The sequence below is a fragment of the Dromaius novaehollandiae genome, chromosome 19 (assembly GCF_036370855.1).
Source record: "Dromaius novaehollandiae isolate bDroNov1 chromosome 19, bDroNov1.hap1, whole genome shotgun sequence".
Lineage (NCBI taxonomy): Eukaryota > Metazoa > Chordata > Aves > Casuariiformes > Dromaiidae > Dromaius > Dromaius novaehollandiae.
Genome location: NC_088116.1, coordinates 6,820,115 through 6,839,847, shown reverse-complemented (window position 1 = coordinate 6,839,847; position 19,733 = coordinate 6,820,115). Strand labels below are relative to the sequence as shown.

At 38.9% G+C, this 19,733-nt stretch overlaps 1 protein-coding gene across 2 annotated transcripts; it reads left to right on the top strand.

Moving 5' to 3' along the window:
- The first annotated feature begins 324 nt into the window (after positions 1-324).
- CRK (CRK proto-oncogene, adaptor protein) lies at positions 325-19,139 on the top strand. 2 transcript variants are annotated; one of them, XM_026105576.2, is made up of 3 exons: positions 325-704; positions 8,837-9,202; positions 15,792-19,139. In XM_026105576.2, the coding sequence occupies exons 1-3, from the start codon at positions 461-463 to the stop codon at positions 15,797-15,799; spliced, it is 618 nt and encodes a 205-aa protein (XP_025961361.1). In that variant the 5' UTR covers positions 325-460; the 3' UTR covers positions 15,800-19,139. The 2 variants fall into 2 exon arrangements, with proteins under 2 accessions (XP_025961361.1, XP_025961360.1); XM_026105575.2 differs by having other exon boundaries at positions 8,837-9,372.
- Positions 19,140-19,733: the final 594 nt, after the last annotated feature.

The following is a 19,733-nucleotide window of genomic DNA, read 5'->3' as shown; positions in this document are numbered from 1 at the left end:
CAAGTCCCGGCTGCCCTCCTGGGCCTGCTCCCACCGGCCCTGACAGAGGAGGTGCGCCGGCCGGACCGCGAGGAGAGGCCAGCGCTGGAGGGGGTCGCTGCTGCGCTCAGGTACCCCGACGGGCCATCCCGGTCGCGGGCAGTCCCCGCCGGTGACCGCACACCGACTCCGGCGAGCCAGGCCCGCCCCGGCCGCTGCCGCCATGTCCGCGGCTCGCCTCAGCGCCCGCCCCCAGGGCGCATGCGCCTCCTTCCCCTCCCCCCCCACCTACTCGAGCCGCGCGGGAAGATGACGCCGCGCCCCGCCCGCGTCTCCCGCGTGCGGTCACATCCGGTAGGTGAGGTCAGGGCAGGGGCCGCCATTTTGGGTGGCAGGGCTGGGCGCGGAGCGGGGCACCGCGGGCAGCGGCGGCCCGCGGTGGGGGGGAGGAGCGAGCGCGGCCTGCGGGCGGGCGGCCCCCATGGCCGGGCAGTTCGACTCCGAGGACCGGGCGAGCTGGTACTGGGGGCGGCTGAGCCGGGCCGAGGCGGTGTCGCTGCTGCAGGGGCAGCGCCACGGGACCTTCCTGGTGCGCGACTCGGGCACCATCCCCGGCGACTTCGTGCTCTCGGTGTCCGAGAGCTCCCGCGTCTCGCACTACATCGTGAACAGCCTGGGGCCGGCGGGCGGCCGGCGGTCCGGCGGCGAGGGCCCTGGGGCCCCGGGTGAGTGACCCCACGGACTGGCAGAGCCCCCCAGCCCCTGCCGTCCCGGGGAGGGCGGCCGGGGCGGCCTCCCGCCCCGGGCTGCGCCTCCCCCCGGGGGCCTCGCGCTCCTTCCGGGCGGTGCTTCCAGCCGTGAAGCTCTTTGTGGAGGAATTAAGTCGCGTTTTGCCGCTGCGGCTGGTGGCCGAGCCGAGATGTTTGTCCGCACCAGCCTTAAAAGAGCTAATAACATAGTTAAGCTTGCGCAGGACCTGCGCGCTCGTTGCAGCCCTCCCGAAAGATCCGGCGGCTTTAGTGCTCACTCGTGCTTTTGTTTTCACAAAGCCGCCAGCGGTAATTAATAGATGGTGCGTGCATCTCTGGGGGCCTGGGGACCCTTCTGTGGAAATGTCACCTGAAAGCTGAATTCTGACGAGGTAGTTCTGCGTTGGAAGACAGACTTTGAGGCTTACTTTCAAGTCACAAATCAAAGTGTTTGGTAAATCAAGTAGTGGGAACTCCTGGGGAACATAAAGACAATTTTTCTTTTAAATCAGATGTGAAGGGTTTTTTTTCTCCCCTTGCATCCTTTGAAAAGGAGGGTTGCTAGTATTCTTCATCACCCTAAGATCTAATATGAAAAAGTGTGTTTAGATGCAACAGCTATAGAACAGAATATACTGTTTGTGTTGGAGGGAAAAACATATCATGTGAAACAGCATTTCTGATAGTACAGATGTAACTAAATGAATGAGAGTCTCCAGCGGTGCTTGATCCTTAGATGTGTAAGTGAGAGCAGAGTTAAAAGGTACCAGTGTCCCTGGGGCATTACTGAGTGTGTTACTAAAACTACTCAAGTTCTGGTATTAATGTTCACAGCGTGGTGTGGGCATATTGCTAGCATCTCAGAAAGGCGCTACTACAAAGTTTTGAAGTCTGGAAGACCTGCTGTACAATAAGAGATCTGGCTAACTTAGTTGCAGGAAATTACATTGAGCATATGAATTGCTACAGAGACAGACATTTTTTGATACAGATGTTTGTGTTTGGAATAATAGACGTATATTGGGAAAATGCAGCAATGTATCTGCTGTAGGAGGTTTTTTCAGTCTCTGCATGGACTTCAGCTGACTATGAAGGAGTCAACATAAGAAAAAGCAAGCCTGCCAGTAGGTTTGCACCATTATACAGTGATTTCCCCTGCTTGGGAACACTTACAGTTGGCAAATTTGGAAAAGCCTGATGGCACTGTGTTTATCCTAGTAACCTGCTCTGGCTGCAACGTGCACCCAAAGCATGAAAAGCTCCACAAGGTGGAAGTTAAAGGTGTCTGAATTCAGCTGGAAGTAAAGTGGAAGTCATTATCTCCATGAGAAGTTAAATGTTTTGCCAGAAGACATGGTGAATTCCTCATTGCTTGATGTCTGTCAAGACAAAGATTTATTGTCATAGGTTTATGGAGGCTTGATGCAGGAATTACTGTGCAAAATGCAGGGTTGATGTTATGTAGAACAGAGGCAGTTACTAGGATAGTCTCCTGTGGAATCCAGTCTGATAGGATTTTAAAGGTAGTGGTGAAGAAGGACACTGGAATATGAGTGCCAGTCACTTTACTGGGCTGTAGTCTTCTGCAAAGCAACTCTTCTCTGGAAAAACAGTATTTTTCATATTGAATGCATGTTCTAGCTGCTGTGATACTGCTTTAGTAAATAGCTGTTCTAACTTTTTTTAGCTTATGCTACATTCTTAACCTCAGTAATGTTTTGTGGTATTCATTGGACTGGTTTGTGTTATGAGTGTTTTAACTTCATTGGGTTTTGGTGTTTTGTTTTGTTTTCTTTTTAATCACTAAATGTCCCATAGCTAGTTATTTTCTGTCTTAAGTGTTTGTCTGTGTTAGAAGGGTAGGTGCTACTGTAGCTATATAGGCTGTTGGCGTAGTAGGGTTAATCTATAGCAAAAATAATTACATTTTGGTTGGCCTTTTATTTATTTATTTTTTCCTGGATGTTATGAGTATAGGTGAGGCACCACTCCTGCACCACAGATATTTCTATGATCAAGTTTTAGTGATTTTTAAATTATACCGCTGTGCTGAAGTTGCCATCTTTTCACTCTCAAACCAATGACACAGTGCTGGCAAAATTAAAAAGAAAATAGATTTTCTTTCAGAAAAACGTAGGTGGAGGGGGGGATGTTCTGGAATGGGAGGGAGATGGAACCATTGGTAGAAGATTCAAGAAGATTTCCTATTGGATAGGGAAGGTAATGCAATAAAACAAGGTAAATGTTTGCAAATCGTCATGCTTATATATTGTGATCAAGTTATTGCCGTTATTGTCATAATTGTCACTATGGTATAACTTTGTTAGCAACTGATTGTATTTGGAAAATGCACGCCTCCCACTGAGAAATCTAAATATGCCAGATCAGGTTCTTATGGTGATTTCTGTTAGTCTGTTAAGCACGTGTGTGATTCATGAGTGCTTGAAGTTTTCTGTGTGCAGATGATACTAGGAACCCAGTTTTGATACAGAATGAATGAGATGAGGAGCTTTGTCTTCCCTAATATAAAAAGCTTTGGAATGTCACAAAAGTGAAATATCATCTTCCATTTCTGAATTATTAAAAAAAATTATTTTGTTAAATTGACCTTTTGCCTGATATGCTGCAGTTTCTAACTTCTTGCAGTCAATTTTTCAGTGTGAGGAAAATGAGAATTTAAAAGAATTTCCCAAATAGTTATCCTCTTGAAATGTCTGAAAGCCATTAAAAGAAACAGTGTTTTTCTTTCCCATAATTCAATGATTTATCCTTTTTCCAGTGGAGGTGGAGATTAACAGCTGAATCAGAATTAGAGTATCTTTTGTGATCGAGTATCAGTCATAGGATAAAGAAATCCAAAACTAAACAAAGTACTAAATGCAGGCGTTAGCGTGGTAGTGGACAACAAAGGAAATACTTTAATGCATCATATGTTTGCAATTTGACTGATGGATCCAGGGTAAAAATGTATGATATGCACTAAAACAAAATGCCTAAAATATCTAAAGTAAAACATGCTTCCTATTGAAAGAACAATGTGACAAAGTCAGAAACCTTAGAGTTGTAAAATTTCTCTCTAAAGTAGGAAAGTATGACTGATACAGTGTAAAACGTGGTGTTTTCAGTAAGTATTCATTTTAAGAACGTGCTTCTTAACTTACACTTCTAAATCATTTCCACTGCAATTTCATAAAATTCGGACGGTACTTCCTGGAATCATATAATCTTTACTTAATGATATGCATACTTAGCTCTTTATATAATGAAATTACTTTAGATATAGTGAGCAATATGGTTTAACTCAGACATTTCTTGTTAGTTTTTGATATTAAGATCTCAAAATGCAAGTTATTGGAAGCTTGGAAAGTGCATGTATTAGGCATTTATGTTTCTCTCTTCCTCTGATTATCTGCAGAAAAGATAGTATACAAGTTCTGTAAGAATATTGTCCTGGCATGCTTAGAAATCTGTTAGGAGTCAGTGAATGGGGTTTTACTCTTTTTACAGGGGGTTCATGGGTGCTTATTTGTTCTGCTCAGGCATGAGTAGGAAGGTGCTTTAGAAGAAGGTGTCCCTATGTGGGCAGGGAAGCACAGGGGCTGGAATGAGATGCCTTCATCATAGCATTCACAGATGTTCTGGGAGGAAACTGGCTTACATTGCTCTGACGTCTTACTTCAGCCTGAGAGCCTCCTTGTGTCTCAATACCCTGTGTGCTGAGAACAGACTTTCTTGCCCAAAACGTGCTTTTGAAGACATAGGAGGCTTACAGTAGGTCTAGAAATGAAAATGAAAACTTGTATTTGTGTGAGGTCTTCCCTCCCTAAAACAGGAAACTTATCAATGTAAGGAATGAAGCTTTGGAATCAAGGAAAAACTGCCTGGTTGCACTAACGCAGTTGGGGTGGAGAGGAAAATGTAAAAACTCAAAGTGAGAAGCTGCTGCTTCGTGGCTATGCCTCCAGGCCGCACTCTCAAAAAGTAGAATATTCAAGTATTTTGTGCCTCCATTCCCCCAGTATCTACTCAATGTTTAAAGCATACATAAGCAGTCTTTTTCCACGCTGATGTGAAACCAACTCAGTGCTGAAGTGTATTGTCAGACGGGCGCTTATGTCATAGCTGTATAGAGAACTGACAGGGTCTAGAGTTGAAATTTTCTTTAATTCTGGTCCACTTTGGATTTTAGCACTTCCCTCATCTTCCTCAGAGCATAGGTTTTGCTTGCTATACTGACATGCTGAATTGGATGGAATCAGGTTAAGTCCTAGTACAGATCGAGCTAGGGCAGAATAAGGAAGAAAGATGATACTCAGTCCTCTGTGTTTCTGATTCAAAGGAGTCAGCTTACAGAGATGAGTAGTTCTGCTGCTACAGGGGCAAGCTGAGCAGCTACTCTTTCTTTGACTGTGCAGAGCTGGGGAGGAGGGAAGAGAATTTGTAGTACTTTCTGGTTGTCTAACTTTAATAGGAAAATGACTAAAGCTTCTCCACTAGCTAGACTTACCTTTACACACATTCTCCTCTTCCTGAAAGCCCTCAGAAGATACAGAAAATGTGCTGCTAGAAATTATGCCTTCAAAAAAAGTGTCCCAGAATCATGAAGAAAAACAGTTCTGCCTCTCCAGAAGAGTTTGTCTTGTTGCTATAACTTTTTTCTCTTGGAAGGTTTTGCCTTAATTTTGCATTGGCCTGCAGGTACCAGAAGTGATGTAGTTCAAACAAGAAACTAAAAGATTCCTCTGAGCCTGAATTCTGTTGATCTTTGAATTTCATTATACCAGGGAATGAAAGAAATTAAGGCCCATAGTGAATGGAATTATTTCCCTGCTATGTTTAGTGAACATCATTCAGCTCGTGAACTTGTAGCTGAACGAGAGTATACACAAAAGACTTAAATCATTGGAGAGTTTACCACCTGCTTGGTAAGCTGTAGCTGTATTTTATTTCCAGCCTGCATTTTTCTAACTAACTTTTAACTGTTTAGTCTTTTTATACCTATTTGAGCTAAATTCAGAAATCCCCTAATTTAAATTCCCCGGGTATTGATCAGGTTGTCACTACTATACTCTTTGATAATTTTGTTTAAGCTTGTAGATTCCTTGTTGAAAAGAGGTTTTTCAGGCTTTGGATTTGTGTAGCTGCCTTCTGTTTTTAAAACAAAAGCATCAGAAATGCATATGGTATTCTGCAAGTGTTCTCACCAGTGGCTTTGGGGAAGGTAATATCATTCCTTTCTACTACTTACCTGTTTGTTTCTTCAAGGATAACATTGATCTTTCTGACCCTAGCATGCATTTCTCTCACTCTTCTGCAATTGTGCCGAATGTCTCTTCTGCAATTGTGCCGAATGTCTCTTCTGCAATTGTGCCGAATGTCTCTTCTGCAATTGTGCCGAATGTCTTCTAGAATGCTATTTTCCGGGATACAGTGCACTCATTTTAGTCACTCCTTCCCTACAGAGGGCTCAAGTAGGCTTTTCCTCTTAGAGTCCAACTTAGGTTTTATCCGGCTACCCTTGGCAGCTATTTCAGACTGTTATGCATTAATTCAAGAGGGCTGTTCTCAGCTCCTTTGCCGTAAGGTTCATTTGAGCCTCTTAAACATTTCCAGTCCCATTTAAAAAAAAGAAAAAAAAATCCTTATTCATCCTGCTGATGGTTGTGGTGCTGACAAAGCTGATGAATGTTCCTGTTGAACTGCTTGTTTCCTATGAGTTTAAGCTTCTTCTGTGTACGGTTATTTCGCTGGAGGCAGAAATCTTAGCCTACTGACTGACTCAGTTTGTAGTAGGTTTTGCAAAGGTAAATCAGTGCTTCAGACTCAAGACTTGTCATGTGATATCAGTTTTGTGTCAATTAACTTAGTGATCAACAAATATTCTGATAAAATATCTTTGGTCATTAGAAAATTGCTCTTCTCCATGTGATTTCTTTGAAGATCTTTGATGTTCTGACACTCTTGTAGTTTCTGTGACTTTTTCTTTTGATATGTGTCCATATAAGCTTGATCCTTAAAGGCTCTCATATAAAATAGTAGCAGGCACACACATGTTTCTGTCACCAGGTTTGTCTGAAGCTCAGTATCTGTACCACTTGTTGTGAAGCACATTTTCCCACTGCGTCCCACTGGTCACAGTGTAGCAGAAGTCCAACATTGCCAAATATTTGTATGTTATATGCTTATATAGTGAACTCAAGCTATTTTGAAGTGGTGTAGGGATGCTGCCTGTGCAGCCAGAAGCCATCTACTGTGAGAGCGCAGAGCTAAGAGCTGCCACCAAGATGAAATTCCAGAGTTCTTGCTAGTTCTAGAGCTATAAGTTACATTTCATCAAAAAAAGTGAGTTTTACCTCTTTTCAGATAGCAGATTTTCTTCATGGTAGTATATTGTGCCTTGGGAGAATAACAAGGAATCTTACTCCTCTTTTTATGTCATGTTCACATTTCTTACTGATATTTATGTTAACTTCCTTATCTCTTGTGGGGGTTTTTTTGTAATTTTTGAGGATATTGTTTTGCTTCTTGGCTCATTGCAGTTGCACCAATTTCTTTTGAAAGTCTTTCAGGCCTGTTAATGCGTGCAAATGTGCATTTTCCCATTACTTAGTTCTGCTTCTTTGAATTTCCAGTAACCAGCTTCCCTGATGGCTGAGTTCCTTCAGGATACTTTAAAACTTATTTATTGGGTGTTTGTCAATGTTTATCTTATTTAAGCTGTTTTCTCTATTGGAACCCCTTTTTGCTCACTTGAAGGAATTTCTTGTAATGTTAGCTTTCTGTGCTGACTGTGCTACTTTGAAGGGGTTTCTGGATCAGTGACAACTTGAAGAATTCTGCTAGCTTTGTACTCAAGCTAAGTCTCGGAACTGTTAGATATTCCCTGCAGAGAAGCAGACTTGCAAAGTAAGCCTCTCTTTCTTGCTAGCAGAGTTACTCATTAAAGCATAAGTCTTTTCCTCTCCATCACCCTCCCCCACTCTTCCACAATTCTTCCCATAAGTGATTACACAGCGTATGGCCTGGTGGAAATAGAACATCATGCGTACGTTTTTCCCCAGCTAAGCTTGAAGAACACAAAATGAAAAAAAGGTGTAAAGGACAGGTTGAAAACTGAAATGAGTATCTGCACTTTGATACTTTTAATGTCTCCAGTATGAACAGGATCAATTTCAATGTATTTGAGGTTCAGATGGTATATAATTTAGACTCTGACAACTGTGCAAAGAAACTAAAGACTTGAGATTAAAAGGTTGAATTATACCTGCTATGAAAAGATATATTGCCTTTTCACGTACATATACATATATAATTTTATTTAAATGGTAGCTTTTATCAAAAGGAAAAATAATTTGATTTGCTCATTCACACAAGTTGCTTGCTGTGCTAAGCCGTTTTCTTAGCGTCGGTGTCCGTAACTCAAGATTCGTTACAACAGGTAAATGACTAGTATTGCAATGTTGTCCTTTTGAAACAACTTTAAACTGTGAAGGGAAACGTTTTGTTTTTTTTTTTTTAAATCACTTTCTTGGAATTATACCAAAATTTCATTTGCTTTCTAGATTTAGCATATAAAACAACAACAAAGAAAGGAAATGTCTCATAGTGAAAATTGTATATGCTCCCGGGAAACTCAGATGTACTGACTTTTTTATCTGTTGGCTCTGTATAACATCCAAGGAAACAAAGTACTTTTCTCGTGCTTCATGAAGTTTGGCAGTGCCAAATCACTTGTTTGTTATATACTTTTTCCGTTCTTTGACAAAACCTTTGCAATAAAGCTCTATCTTCAGGATCAGAATAGTGCTGTCTCATTAAAAATATGCCAAAATATTAATTTGCTGCCCTGCTAAGCCAAACTGGTAACTTCAGCTTTCTTCTGTTAATATAAGGGAGTAAGTCCCAAACTATGAATACATGCAAGCAATTCTGATTATTAAGAGTTCTCATTTCATTTTCATGTCACATAGGTTAGACGTGATGAATGTTGATGATCCAAAGGTGACCAAATTCTGCATCAAATTACAGATTATACTAGTTTTCTTAAATGTTTAATTTACAGTTGTCACTGTTGTATACCATGTTGATACATTGCCTTCTTTTTTCAGGGTTGAATCCCACCAGATTTCGAATAGGTGACCAGGAGTTTGATTCTTTGCCATCTTTACTGGAATTCTACAAAATACACTATTTGGACACTACAACCTTGATAGAACCAGTTTCCAGATCCAGGCAGAATAGTGGTGTTATTCTCAGACAGGAGGAGGCTGAATATGTGCGAGCTCTCTTTGACTTTAATGGAAATGATGAAGAAGATCTTCCATTTAAGAAAGGAGACATACTGAGAATCCGGGATAAACCTGAAGAGCAATGGTGGAATGCAGAAGACAGCGAAGGAAAGAGGGGAATGATACCTGTTCCTTACGTCGAGAAGTATAGACCTTCCTCTGCTTCAGTATCTACTCTGATTGGAGGTAACCAGGATAGTTCCCACCCACAACCACTGGGTGGGCCGGAGCCAGGGCCCTATGCCCAGCCCAGCATCAACACTCCGCTCCCTAACCTTCAGAATGGCCCTATTTATGCCCGGGTTATCCAGAAGCGAGTCCCTAATGCCTACGACAAGACAGCCTTGGCTTTGGAGGTACATAATGGGCAAAACTTAGAAAGAAGAGATCTGTTCAAGGGCTTTCCCTTTCAAGCACATTATAGTTTTGTAGGAATAAGAAAGAGAAAAGTATTGTAATGCTGGTTTTACATCATGATTAATAAGTTACAGATAAAGGATTTTGTTTTTGAAATTAATAAGTGACTAGGAAAGAGTTTGATTATTATAGCATGTTTAGATTACTGAATCAATATCCTGTCTTTTGTCAAGCATCACTAACATAACATAAGTGTTTCCATCCATGTTTTCACTTCTGAAGTCTTTCTGTTTTAGGGGGGAGGGAGAGGTGTGGTATGTCTGAGCTTATGTTTACTGTTGATTGCCTCACCCCAGTCTTTAAAATGTGTGCTCAGTTTTTCCCCAATCTCAGATAAGAGCGGTTTAAAAGCAATCAGTGTAAGCATTTCTCTTTAAAATTACACAAAGTAAGATGATGAGGATCACGCTGGGTTTTATAGTAACACCTTGACCTCAAGCAGAATGTTACATTGTTTTTAGTTTGTTGGGCAGGAACATACATTACAACTCATTAGGGAGGTCTCATGTAAAGCAGTGACTGATGGGGTAGGATTTGTAATAAAACGGTGAGTTTCCCTAAGGTTGATTCACTTCCTGGTACGATTAAATGCTTGTACATACCCTTTTCGATATTTCCTCTTAAAAGGAGAATAGAGTGCTCTATCTCTACACATCAGATAGTTATCCCCCAAGTCACATTTGAGGAAATTGAATCTAAGGTATTCTCAGTGGCAGACCTTTCCCTTAGGATGATATGTATATTGTATCCTTTAATCTAGGCTTTCTTTGAGCTAAAGGCTCTGGAATTTCCTGATACCTAATTGACTTCCTGTTTATATAACATTTTAAGTACTTGGGGAAAAAACAGTTTCTCTGCTGAGTCAGAGTATCTTCTCTCCAGTCTCAAAATACTTAGTTTAAACTTCCATAGTATGAAATGCACTTTGGTATTTCAGAGCTGTGGTAAGTATGTGTACATCTCTTTAGTACAGAATTAGCAAAAGCAGCACATTCTACAGATACGATAATTGGTTTATAACTCATGAGATGTAAAGTTGTTTTCCATTTTAAGTTGTAATTTGTTTAGGCAGTGGTCTGCACAGTCTGAGTTAGTATAGGTTCTGTTACATTTCTGGATCAAAAGGATTCAGTACTTAAATTTTTGGGTTAAGAAGTGTGCATGGAAATTATGCCAACTCACCAGATTTTGTGGGAACATGCAAAGATTTTAACCCTCAGACTTTCACGCAGCTTAAAATGCCCTCTTTTTCCCTCTTTCTCATCCTCCTCACCCAGCTACCTCCTGGAGCCTGGAAATATCCCTGAGCGTTGTTGTTGACTGTTACAATTACCAGCTGTTAGGTTTTGCTTGAGATGTTGGAGATCACATTTTGGCATATTTATCAAAACCTTTTGGTTTATTTTCTGGGTTTTGTTTTTAAGCTTTTATTGACTCCAGTGAGCTATCAGTGTTCTCTTAAGCTTAACTTTGCCTTTTATTTCATATAAAGCTGAACCTTTATATGGTTCCCAGCTCCCAGCAGTTTGGTAGTATGGGCTGAAACAAGGAGAGTCAGAAAATATTGGAAATGTAGGTTATCTTAAACAACTTTGAGTGAAAGTGAAAGCCTTTATGCATTGAAGAGCAGCTTTTTATTGCCGTGGCTGATCTTCTGTTAGTCCAGTCCTGTACTAGAAACTTGCATGCTCTGTCAAGTACGTTGTGCCGTAGAAAGTCTAGTGTCATGGAGAGCATCTTTCTGTTCTAGTGTCATGGAGAGCATCTTTCTGTTCTACACTAACTTGCACCACTACTGTCTTTTACTAACTTGTGCTAATAGGCTTGATAGCTGAAGTGTTTGGGAGAGAGGAATTCAAGTGTGGACTCTGCCCATCTGTGTCAGAATATAAGTAAGATTTATATTGTCTTTCTACCTTTATATTAGAACAATGGCCTTTGTAGAGCTTGCAGACTTAAATACTTATTTACAGACTTTAAGACTTGTGTTTTATTACACGTCTTAAAACTTGAGGCAATTATCACTGTTTCTAGTAGACATTCCTAGCTTTGCACCCTTTATCATTCAAAATCACAATATTAATGAGTTGCTTTCAAGGTCTGCATAAGGAGAAAAAAAGCAACATGCACTTCTTTCTCCAAATATTTCTTCATCCTGTCTGTCAAACTACTGTTCTATGTTGTCTCCCGCTTTTTCACATTCCTTTTCCCTTCATGTCATTCCTGTTCTATTTATTTAGAGATCTTTCTTAGATGACTTAGTAGAAAGCATTATATAAGTCTTCTCAGTCCATTTTTGCCAAGGCCTCTTAATGACTATAAATTTAGAACTTTTTTCCCAAAACGAGGACTCTTAATCTTAAACCCGGCAATACCCATGGGTGGAGGTGGAGCTCACTGTTTGTTTTAGGCAGATAGTCTTCACATCAAACACTTTTGGACTAAACTACAAACAGCGTATCTGTACTGTTCCATTAAGTTAAAGCTGACATGGTTTCAAAGAGCTAAGGAAGGAGGATCAGAGCAAATGATGTTGTAATCAAGGCTGTGCTGCATTATGGGGAAAAAAACATTTAGTATAAAAAAAGATTTTTATCTTTTATTTGACTTTTTGCTTGTAACTATATCTATTCAAGGAGTTCCCAGAGTCTGTTTTTGCTTAAAAGAGGGGGTGGGGGGAAAAAAAAGGAAGATCAATGTGGTAAATGACTGGAAAAATATCCTGCCTTTTTCACTACTGCGTTTAAAAGAGTGTATTTTCTTTGTAACAGTAGAACAACACTGGCATTTTGACCTTGCCAAAGAGGAGTACCTGCAATAAAACTACTGCATATGGAAGGCTTCACATGAAGCTTTATTTTGCTTTGAAACATGTGGGATATATTTAGTTTTAAAATTTCTGATGAAAACTGGAACAAATCTGGCCATATAGCAGGGTGCAAGTGCTTTCCTTGAGGAGCTGTGCTTGGTGGGATGATGCACAATAGACTAATGATACCATAAGGCAACATTAAAAGTAAGGAGAATTCAGCGGGAACAACTGTCTTTGGTCTAAAAGCTGAAAAATTGTAGCAATTGCAATAAGTAATAGTTCAGTAGAAAACTTCTCTATCTAATCTTCAGGAGAGTATTTGAAATACGGATTAACATGCAGTGTTTCAAAATAGATCTAGAAAAACCTGTAAGTTATTAAGGAACCCATGGAGCCATTTTATTAAGTTAGCATTTGTGAAATGTTCACATGACCCTTACTTCCTTAAAATCAGTCCTGCTTTGATTGATATAGAAATATGTAAGTATATAAATAGAATGTGAATGAAAGATCATATCAGAGACGATGCTAAATGTAATTACTTTAACGAGAAAAAGGAATATTTGAGCTCAGAAGTCTTTCTGCTTTTACAAATTATTAAATATGAAAGTTTCAGGTGTAGCTTTTCATAGTAAAAACTACTTATAAATGAGTGTCCCTTGGTTGCAATCATCCTGAAACAGCCCTAAAAAAACAACCAACCTACCAACCCCAGGATGCTTCTGGGAGTGAGTGGGAGCACTGCATCCCGTATTCTAACTCATTATCATTGCAGTGTTGAACCTGCTTTTTGCAGGTGAATTGGTCATGAGGTATCCAAAATAAACTATATGATTCTATATAAAGTAGTGCTTCTGATACTCAGTGAGAGCACAGAGACCAGCAGTCTGTCTTTCCAAATAAAAATATGTGGAGTAGAAAAACACATACTTGTTTTTCTTTCTTATCAGTGTCATGTCATGGTGTGGATGAGTCCATAACAAAATAGAGTAGATGGAGCTTTCCAGACAGTAAGTTCTTATGGTCAGCTTCTGCATATTTGTAACTTAATGTAGGCAGAATTGCCAGTATCATGCTTTCTAAGTTTTCAGATAGTTCTGCAAAACATAATTGACATATTGTATCACTACTGTATATTCCAATAATACTCTAAAGGTAAGCAGTGTATAGATTATTTTGGTTGGATGGGAACCTTACTAGATAAAATACTTATTGATCTCTGGTCCATAAAAATAGAAAAATGACTCCAAAAATAAAGTTTCAACTTCAGTAAGGATGGGAATGAAAAACAGTAGGAGGAAAGACCCTGTGACAGGATGAAAGCAGTGAATGTGTTTAGATGTTTAAGTTTTGTTGCAAGTAAAAATCATTGAAGTAGTGTTATAAAAGATCTATTTTGGAAAAGGGTAACTTTTCTTCTAGTTTGAAAAATAATACAGTAGAGGATCACTGTTCTGGCACACAGATATTGACAAAGTGTCACTTAAATCACTGATGTTACAAGGATATCTTGAGCTGTTGGTCAGCTGGACAGGAGGACAGGCTTTGATTTTCCTTGTGGGTTGGAACTTACATATTTTTCTGTTGAAAGCTCATGCAAGGATTGTATCCAGGTCTGAAACATTTTTAAGTTATCTAGGGTGGTATTCTTGTAATAGTTGTGATTAGGAAATATAGTTGATATGCTGTTCTGGTCAACAGACTTTTTTCTTGGGTGCAAAACCCCTAGTGACTAGTAGCAGTAGCAAAGTTATACATACTGCATGCTTAAGTTCCTGAAGAGCTGAACTAGCATTCAGTAGTCAAAGAAAGCTTCCTTTTTGCCTACAGCAAACACATAAGAGGATTTTTTTTTCAAAATCTGATTCATGAAAATGTCTATACTAATGACTACAAAAAGAAAAAATAAAGCTACAGCAAGAGTCTCTAGTGTACCTCTCATTACTAGATAAGTAACCCTCAGAGGCATAGGAGGTTTAATTAAATGTCCATGTAGTGTTTTGAATTTATGAACTGTTAAAAGCTGTTCTGGCAAAAGATTGCAAATGATTAAAACCTGTAAAGTTAATGGAGACTAGCATCTTAATTTGTTTTCCTTGTTCTTCACTCACTGCCTGGAAAGTGAGAATAATGAGATTCTGTCTTGGATGAGTCTGCAACACAGTGTTGAGCATCTGTGTAAACTAACAACTGTATATTCAGTGAATCTTTGGATGAAGTGCAGTAAGGCTTGAGGCTATGCCTTGAGAGTTTATTTACAGCATTAATAAATGAAAATAGAGTGTGTATCTCTCCCATAGCATTCTGCATCCTGTGACCTGGGAAGTGTTCTGAAAACCATTGTTTGTTATCTTGTAAATAAGAGTATTGATAAAATTCTGCACAGAGGGGAAGAAATACAGTTGCTCGAGCAACTTTTAATTGTTGCATTTATTAACTTCTCAGTGAATGTCTTTGCAATGTAAATTATGCTTTCCTAGGTTGTATAAGTGTGGCTTCTTTAAAGTATCCTTCAACATGGGGACTGATTAGACCTAGACTTATGGTCCTGACTTGAATTGCATGACTGCACAGCCTTGGGAAAGTAACTGCTGCACAGTTTTACACTTTTGTCAAAGGGAGACAATACTCTTAGAACTGGTTGTGTGGATATTAGTTTGGAGATTAGAATATGAGCTATATTACCAGTGCTTTTATTTAGTGGAATACCTGAGAGCTGGATACTTTTAAACTAAAGCATATTGCTGAATCAGCCCATAGTAACTCTTATTTTATTTTTCTAACCAAACAATTTGGGTATAAAAGGGAGGGTATCAATTGTTTGTGCTATACCTGTGGAATTTCTTCATATAAGAAAGCCATCATGAACAAGATTGAAAGACCATCTGGCCTTGTGTTCTTCCTCAGATAATGGCTAGATGTGAATGCTCGAAGAGTAAGAGCAGAGCAGCCTTAAGGCAATATCTCCCCCGAATGTTCTCCCAGTGTTTTTGTAATCTGTGGCTCAGATGCTACCTGAGCTCAAGAGTTTTACCATTGGTTTTGTAAAAGATTTTTACCCCTATCATCCAGAACTCTTTCAGTACTGGGTGAAAAGTACCTAAGAGGACTTTCAAAATTAAAAATGAGGAGCTGTTTAGCTTCCCAATCAGCATTTATTTTGTACACCTGCAAGCCCACACTCTCTTGATGAGGTCGTGATCTGGTACAAGCAGAATGCAAGCCTCTGTCAATTCAGCCAAACCCATTTATTGTGGTGGAGGCTGATCAGTCAAGTCCCAAGGCCGCTCTGAAAGATTGGTATTGAATTGCAGGCTTTCAATTTAGGTAGTTCTCACCTAAACTAGATAGGCTACTTTCTCTTCATGCTCTCTTCAGGAGTGAATAACATAGGGTAGGCTGGTGTATCAAAAATGGTTAAGACTAAAATTACTCTTTTATAGAAGTATATCTGGTGCACGTGGGTGATAAGACTCTAAAGGGAAGGGTAGCAGATCACCGTATGTGTTTTTATGCTCTAACACTTACTTATTTCTTATCCTGCAGGTCGGTGAGCTTGTAAAGGTCACAAAGATTAATGTGAGTGGTCAGTGGGAAGGCGAATGTAATGGTAAACGTGGTCACTTTCCATTCACACATGTCCGCCTGCTGGATCAACAGAATCCTGATGAGGACTTCAGCTGAGTGTGGCTCAACAGTTTCGCTTACAGATGGGAACAATCTCAACTTGTTTTATTGCAGATGCCATCAAGACTATGTTCCGACAGATGTTGAAAGCGGTATTGCTTGTATAAGCATTCTGATAACCTGCAAACCCCTGGGACTGAACACCACCATTCCTTAATCAAGGGTCATGTAATTCAGGGTACGACAGTAGATAACTTGTGTGTCAAGTGGCAGAACTAGTACATGATTATAGGTTGTAATGCCTGCTTATGTCCACGTGCACAGCAGACTGGACCTTGCCAGCAGCAGCAGTTGGAGAAAGCAGTAACATAGATGTTATTATAGCATTTATAGCTCTCTCCGGTCCTATTTCTTGTGTTGCTTCTTCCTCAGGCAATAAACATCAACCTTAGACAATTCAATGTATAGGTAGAAATTTCACAAATTTATCCTGGAGTTTTCTCCATTTTTTTTTTCCATTCTGAAGTCTCTGTCCTAGAAAGGCTATATAGTACTCTGCATGGTGAGTTAACTGTGCACAGTACAGGGTTTTTTTATAGAGCACACTGGGGACAGCTGTATGATTTAGAGATGCTTACCATTTTAATGGTAAATGACAGATCAAATCAACCTCAGAATTCTAGAAGTTTGTGGACACTAGATTTGATTTCTTCAGTACTGTTGATGCTTCAAACATAGCGGCTGATTTAAATTAAATTTTTTGTTAACACACCAGTATCTCTCTTCTTATTCACAAATATAAGGCTTACGGAAGTGTAAACATCCGTATCAGTGCTGAAAAATATGTGCATAGCACTTTAATGCATAGCTTTAAAGCAGTGTTTGATTCACTAAATATACTAAAATATTGGCACTGCTTTCAGATAAAATTAAATTATGTAGGGCCAGTTTAATATTTTTAGAAGTTTTCAATATTCCTATACATTACAGTACAAATCAGTGTCAAACATGGTGAACTGACAAACCAAATAATACTTTTATTTTAAAGTTACTCTGGGGACTCTTCTGGTTTAATTCCCATTTGTAAAAATATCTGATAGTTAATTCACGAGGATTTTATTTTTAATAAACTAATGAAAAACACCTGTGTGCTTCTGGATTGATTCTCAAAAGGCATAATAGAGTAAATACCGCTTCATAGCTCATAATGAAAATCAGTGCATTGAATAGTGATATTGTGCACTGCTTGTTTTTTTTTTCTCAGCCTGTTCTTCTAATTATCTGGTTTTCTCTAATATAAATCAGAATGGATTCAGTAAGTTTTGTAAACTTAAATTAAACACTGAAGTAACTATCCCTTGCCTGTACCCAAATATGGCACTCTAATGACCAAATTTAAGCAAACCAATTTTGTAACTTTGACTGCAGTGTAATCCATACAGAACAGTTTTTGTAAATAGTATTAAATTGAAAACATTATTTTGGTCAATAGAAACCATGTGACTAGAATGTCTCATTGGCTGTAAATGCTGCGAGGACTAGTTCTCACTGCAAAGGCTATTGCTGCAAGGCATGAACCCATAAAACAGAATACTGGTAACATTTTACCTCAGAACTGTGTAACATGCTGGAAATGATAACACTTGTTATATTTAAGTACTAGTTGCTTTACTTCAGAACTAACTCATCAGCAAGTCTGACCGATTTTCAGGTAGTGGGCCCCCAATAATACTGTAGACTAATGCCAGTGTACATGAATCATGCTTTTCCTTCACCAATCTCCTAAGCACTACAAAAGATTATTAGAAAACTGACAGTGGGTCTGTTTTTGTGGCAGTGATCTAAGAAGAATGGTAACAGAGTAATTGCAGTACTATTCTAGCTTGGATTGCTATTCTGGTTAAGATGATATGCCAGTCTTTCATTGTGGGATCACTTCTAGCTTAGTATAAAATCTACTTTGAAGAAAATTTGAGGAACTAACTCTAAGTTCAGTAACACATTGGTGTCTGTAAGTCTAATTTGTGTTTTTCCTCTGACCTTAATATTTAATGCAACTGAATTTTCAGTAGTCATACTTGTTAAATACAGACTTGCATACTAAGCTTATCAGTTGCCCATATATGCTTATATTTTTCTTCAGGTATTGCAAAAGAAGCATAATGAACTGTGTTCTTCAAGTAACACTGTTTGTTCTGAAGGAATTTTTTTCAATCACAATTAATGAAAGCCCATACATTTGTAACTTTCCAATCAGCAATTATTTTAAGATACCAAAACACATTTTTCTGAAAGAATTTTTATTATGCAAATCTTGCCTTTTTAATATGAAAAACAAATTGTTAACTAGCGAATACCCTGCAAACTTTGTAGATGTGTTTTTGTGAAGACTGTATAAATTGCAAATATTTGTACACTTTGAAAGAGCAAAAAAAGTAACTAGAGGAGTCTTAATAGCTGCTGTTGCACTAGAATCCTAAGTTCTTGTCAAGCAGTTTTTCTTAGTCAACTGGTACATTATGCAACTGTTTTCCACTATTCTGTTTTAAGCTGAAATGTGATTTTGTTTCATAGGTGATAGGAGTTACTATGTTTGCATTTGTACAAAATAGACATTTCAACTTATTGAACTCTTAAAGGAAAATAGGTAGAACATATGTTCATAAACATGTAGATGAAATCCTCTTGTGGCCTTTGTTTATCCTCTTCTATTTGTTCCTTCCCTTCTTCCCAATGCGTGCAAAAAATCATTGCTAAGAACGTTGGTCACAATCTTTTGTCTCTACTTGGCTGTGTTTTTTTGGTCTATTGTGCATAGGCAGGTGTTAGAACTAGAATAATCATTTCTAGAAATACACCGTGAAAGCAGAATGCTCAATTACACTGTGTTCTTCTGGTGCATTTACACATTATATCACACTAAAAGTACAACTGGCTGCTATGGTTTTTTAATATATATTTCATTTTGGTAAACCCCAGCCTTTTTACTAATATTTGACCTGGTTAAATCTTGTTAATCTGTTTGAATTGTATTTGTTAATAATGCAAATATTTCTAATCATCTTAAGAGTAAAACACTTCATTTTTTGTTAATGGTTTTGGGGAAGGATTCTAACCAAACCAGTTTGAAGAAAAATACGAACATGTGCCATTGTATTATAACACTATCCACTTTCTTGACAGTTAAAGTCTTTTTTTATTTTTTTGTAGCATGTAATGTATATGTTCATAGTACGTGAAGTAAATAAAAGTATAGCCAAAACATTGGCTTGGTGTCATTGTCAATCAGCTGTTATTAGAGTATTTACATTTAATAATAGAAATACAGCCACTGGCATTAGTTTTTAGTTGGCCATACTCATGCAAAAACAAGCATAATAATACTTGCAGAAATAAGATAAACCAAGATAGCTAACAATTTATTAACTGGTAAAATATTATGGCCTATTTGAAACAGTATGACTTTCTTTAATAAAATTAGTTCTTCAAGGGGGAGGGAGAAAAGGATATTCCCACTGCAAAGGAGGACTCATGAGGAAATTGCAAATGAGACTTTGTAACTATTAGTCTCACATAGAACAGCACAGGTGGATCAGAAGATAGTGTGGGGCTTCTTTGGATGAGGAGTGTCAGTTCTGAAAGATAAAAAACTTAAAAAGATCTGCAGTGTAGTGTCAAGGGATGAAATACACAGAAAATTAGAACTAGAAGGTCTGATCTCCCACGTGGGAGGACATTTCAAACGTGCCCCTGCATTAGGCCTATTTTTCCCATCACAGTCCTTAAAAGCTGCAAGGGGAAGAGGCCTTTAGGCCCCCAGGGATGAGAATCAATTTAGTGGTAAGACCATTAAAAAAAAAA

Excerpts from the sequence above, each read along its gene's own strand:
- CRK (XM_026105575.2), top strand. The coding sequence starts at position 461 with ATGGCCGGGCAGTTCGACTCCGAGGACCGGGCGAGCTGGTACTGGGGG. Across the intron at positions 705-8,836 it reads CGAGGGCCCTGGGGCCCCGG|GGTTGAATCCCACCAGATTT; the intron begins GTGAGTGACCCC and ends TTCTTTTTTCAG. Across the intron at positions 9,373-15,791 it reads AGACAGCCTTGGCTTTGGAG|GTCGGTGAGCTTGTAAAGGT; the intron begins GTACATAATGGG and ends CTTATCCTGCAG.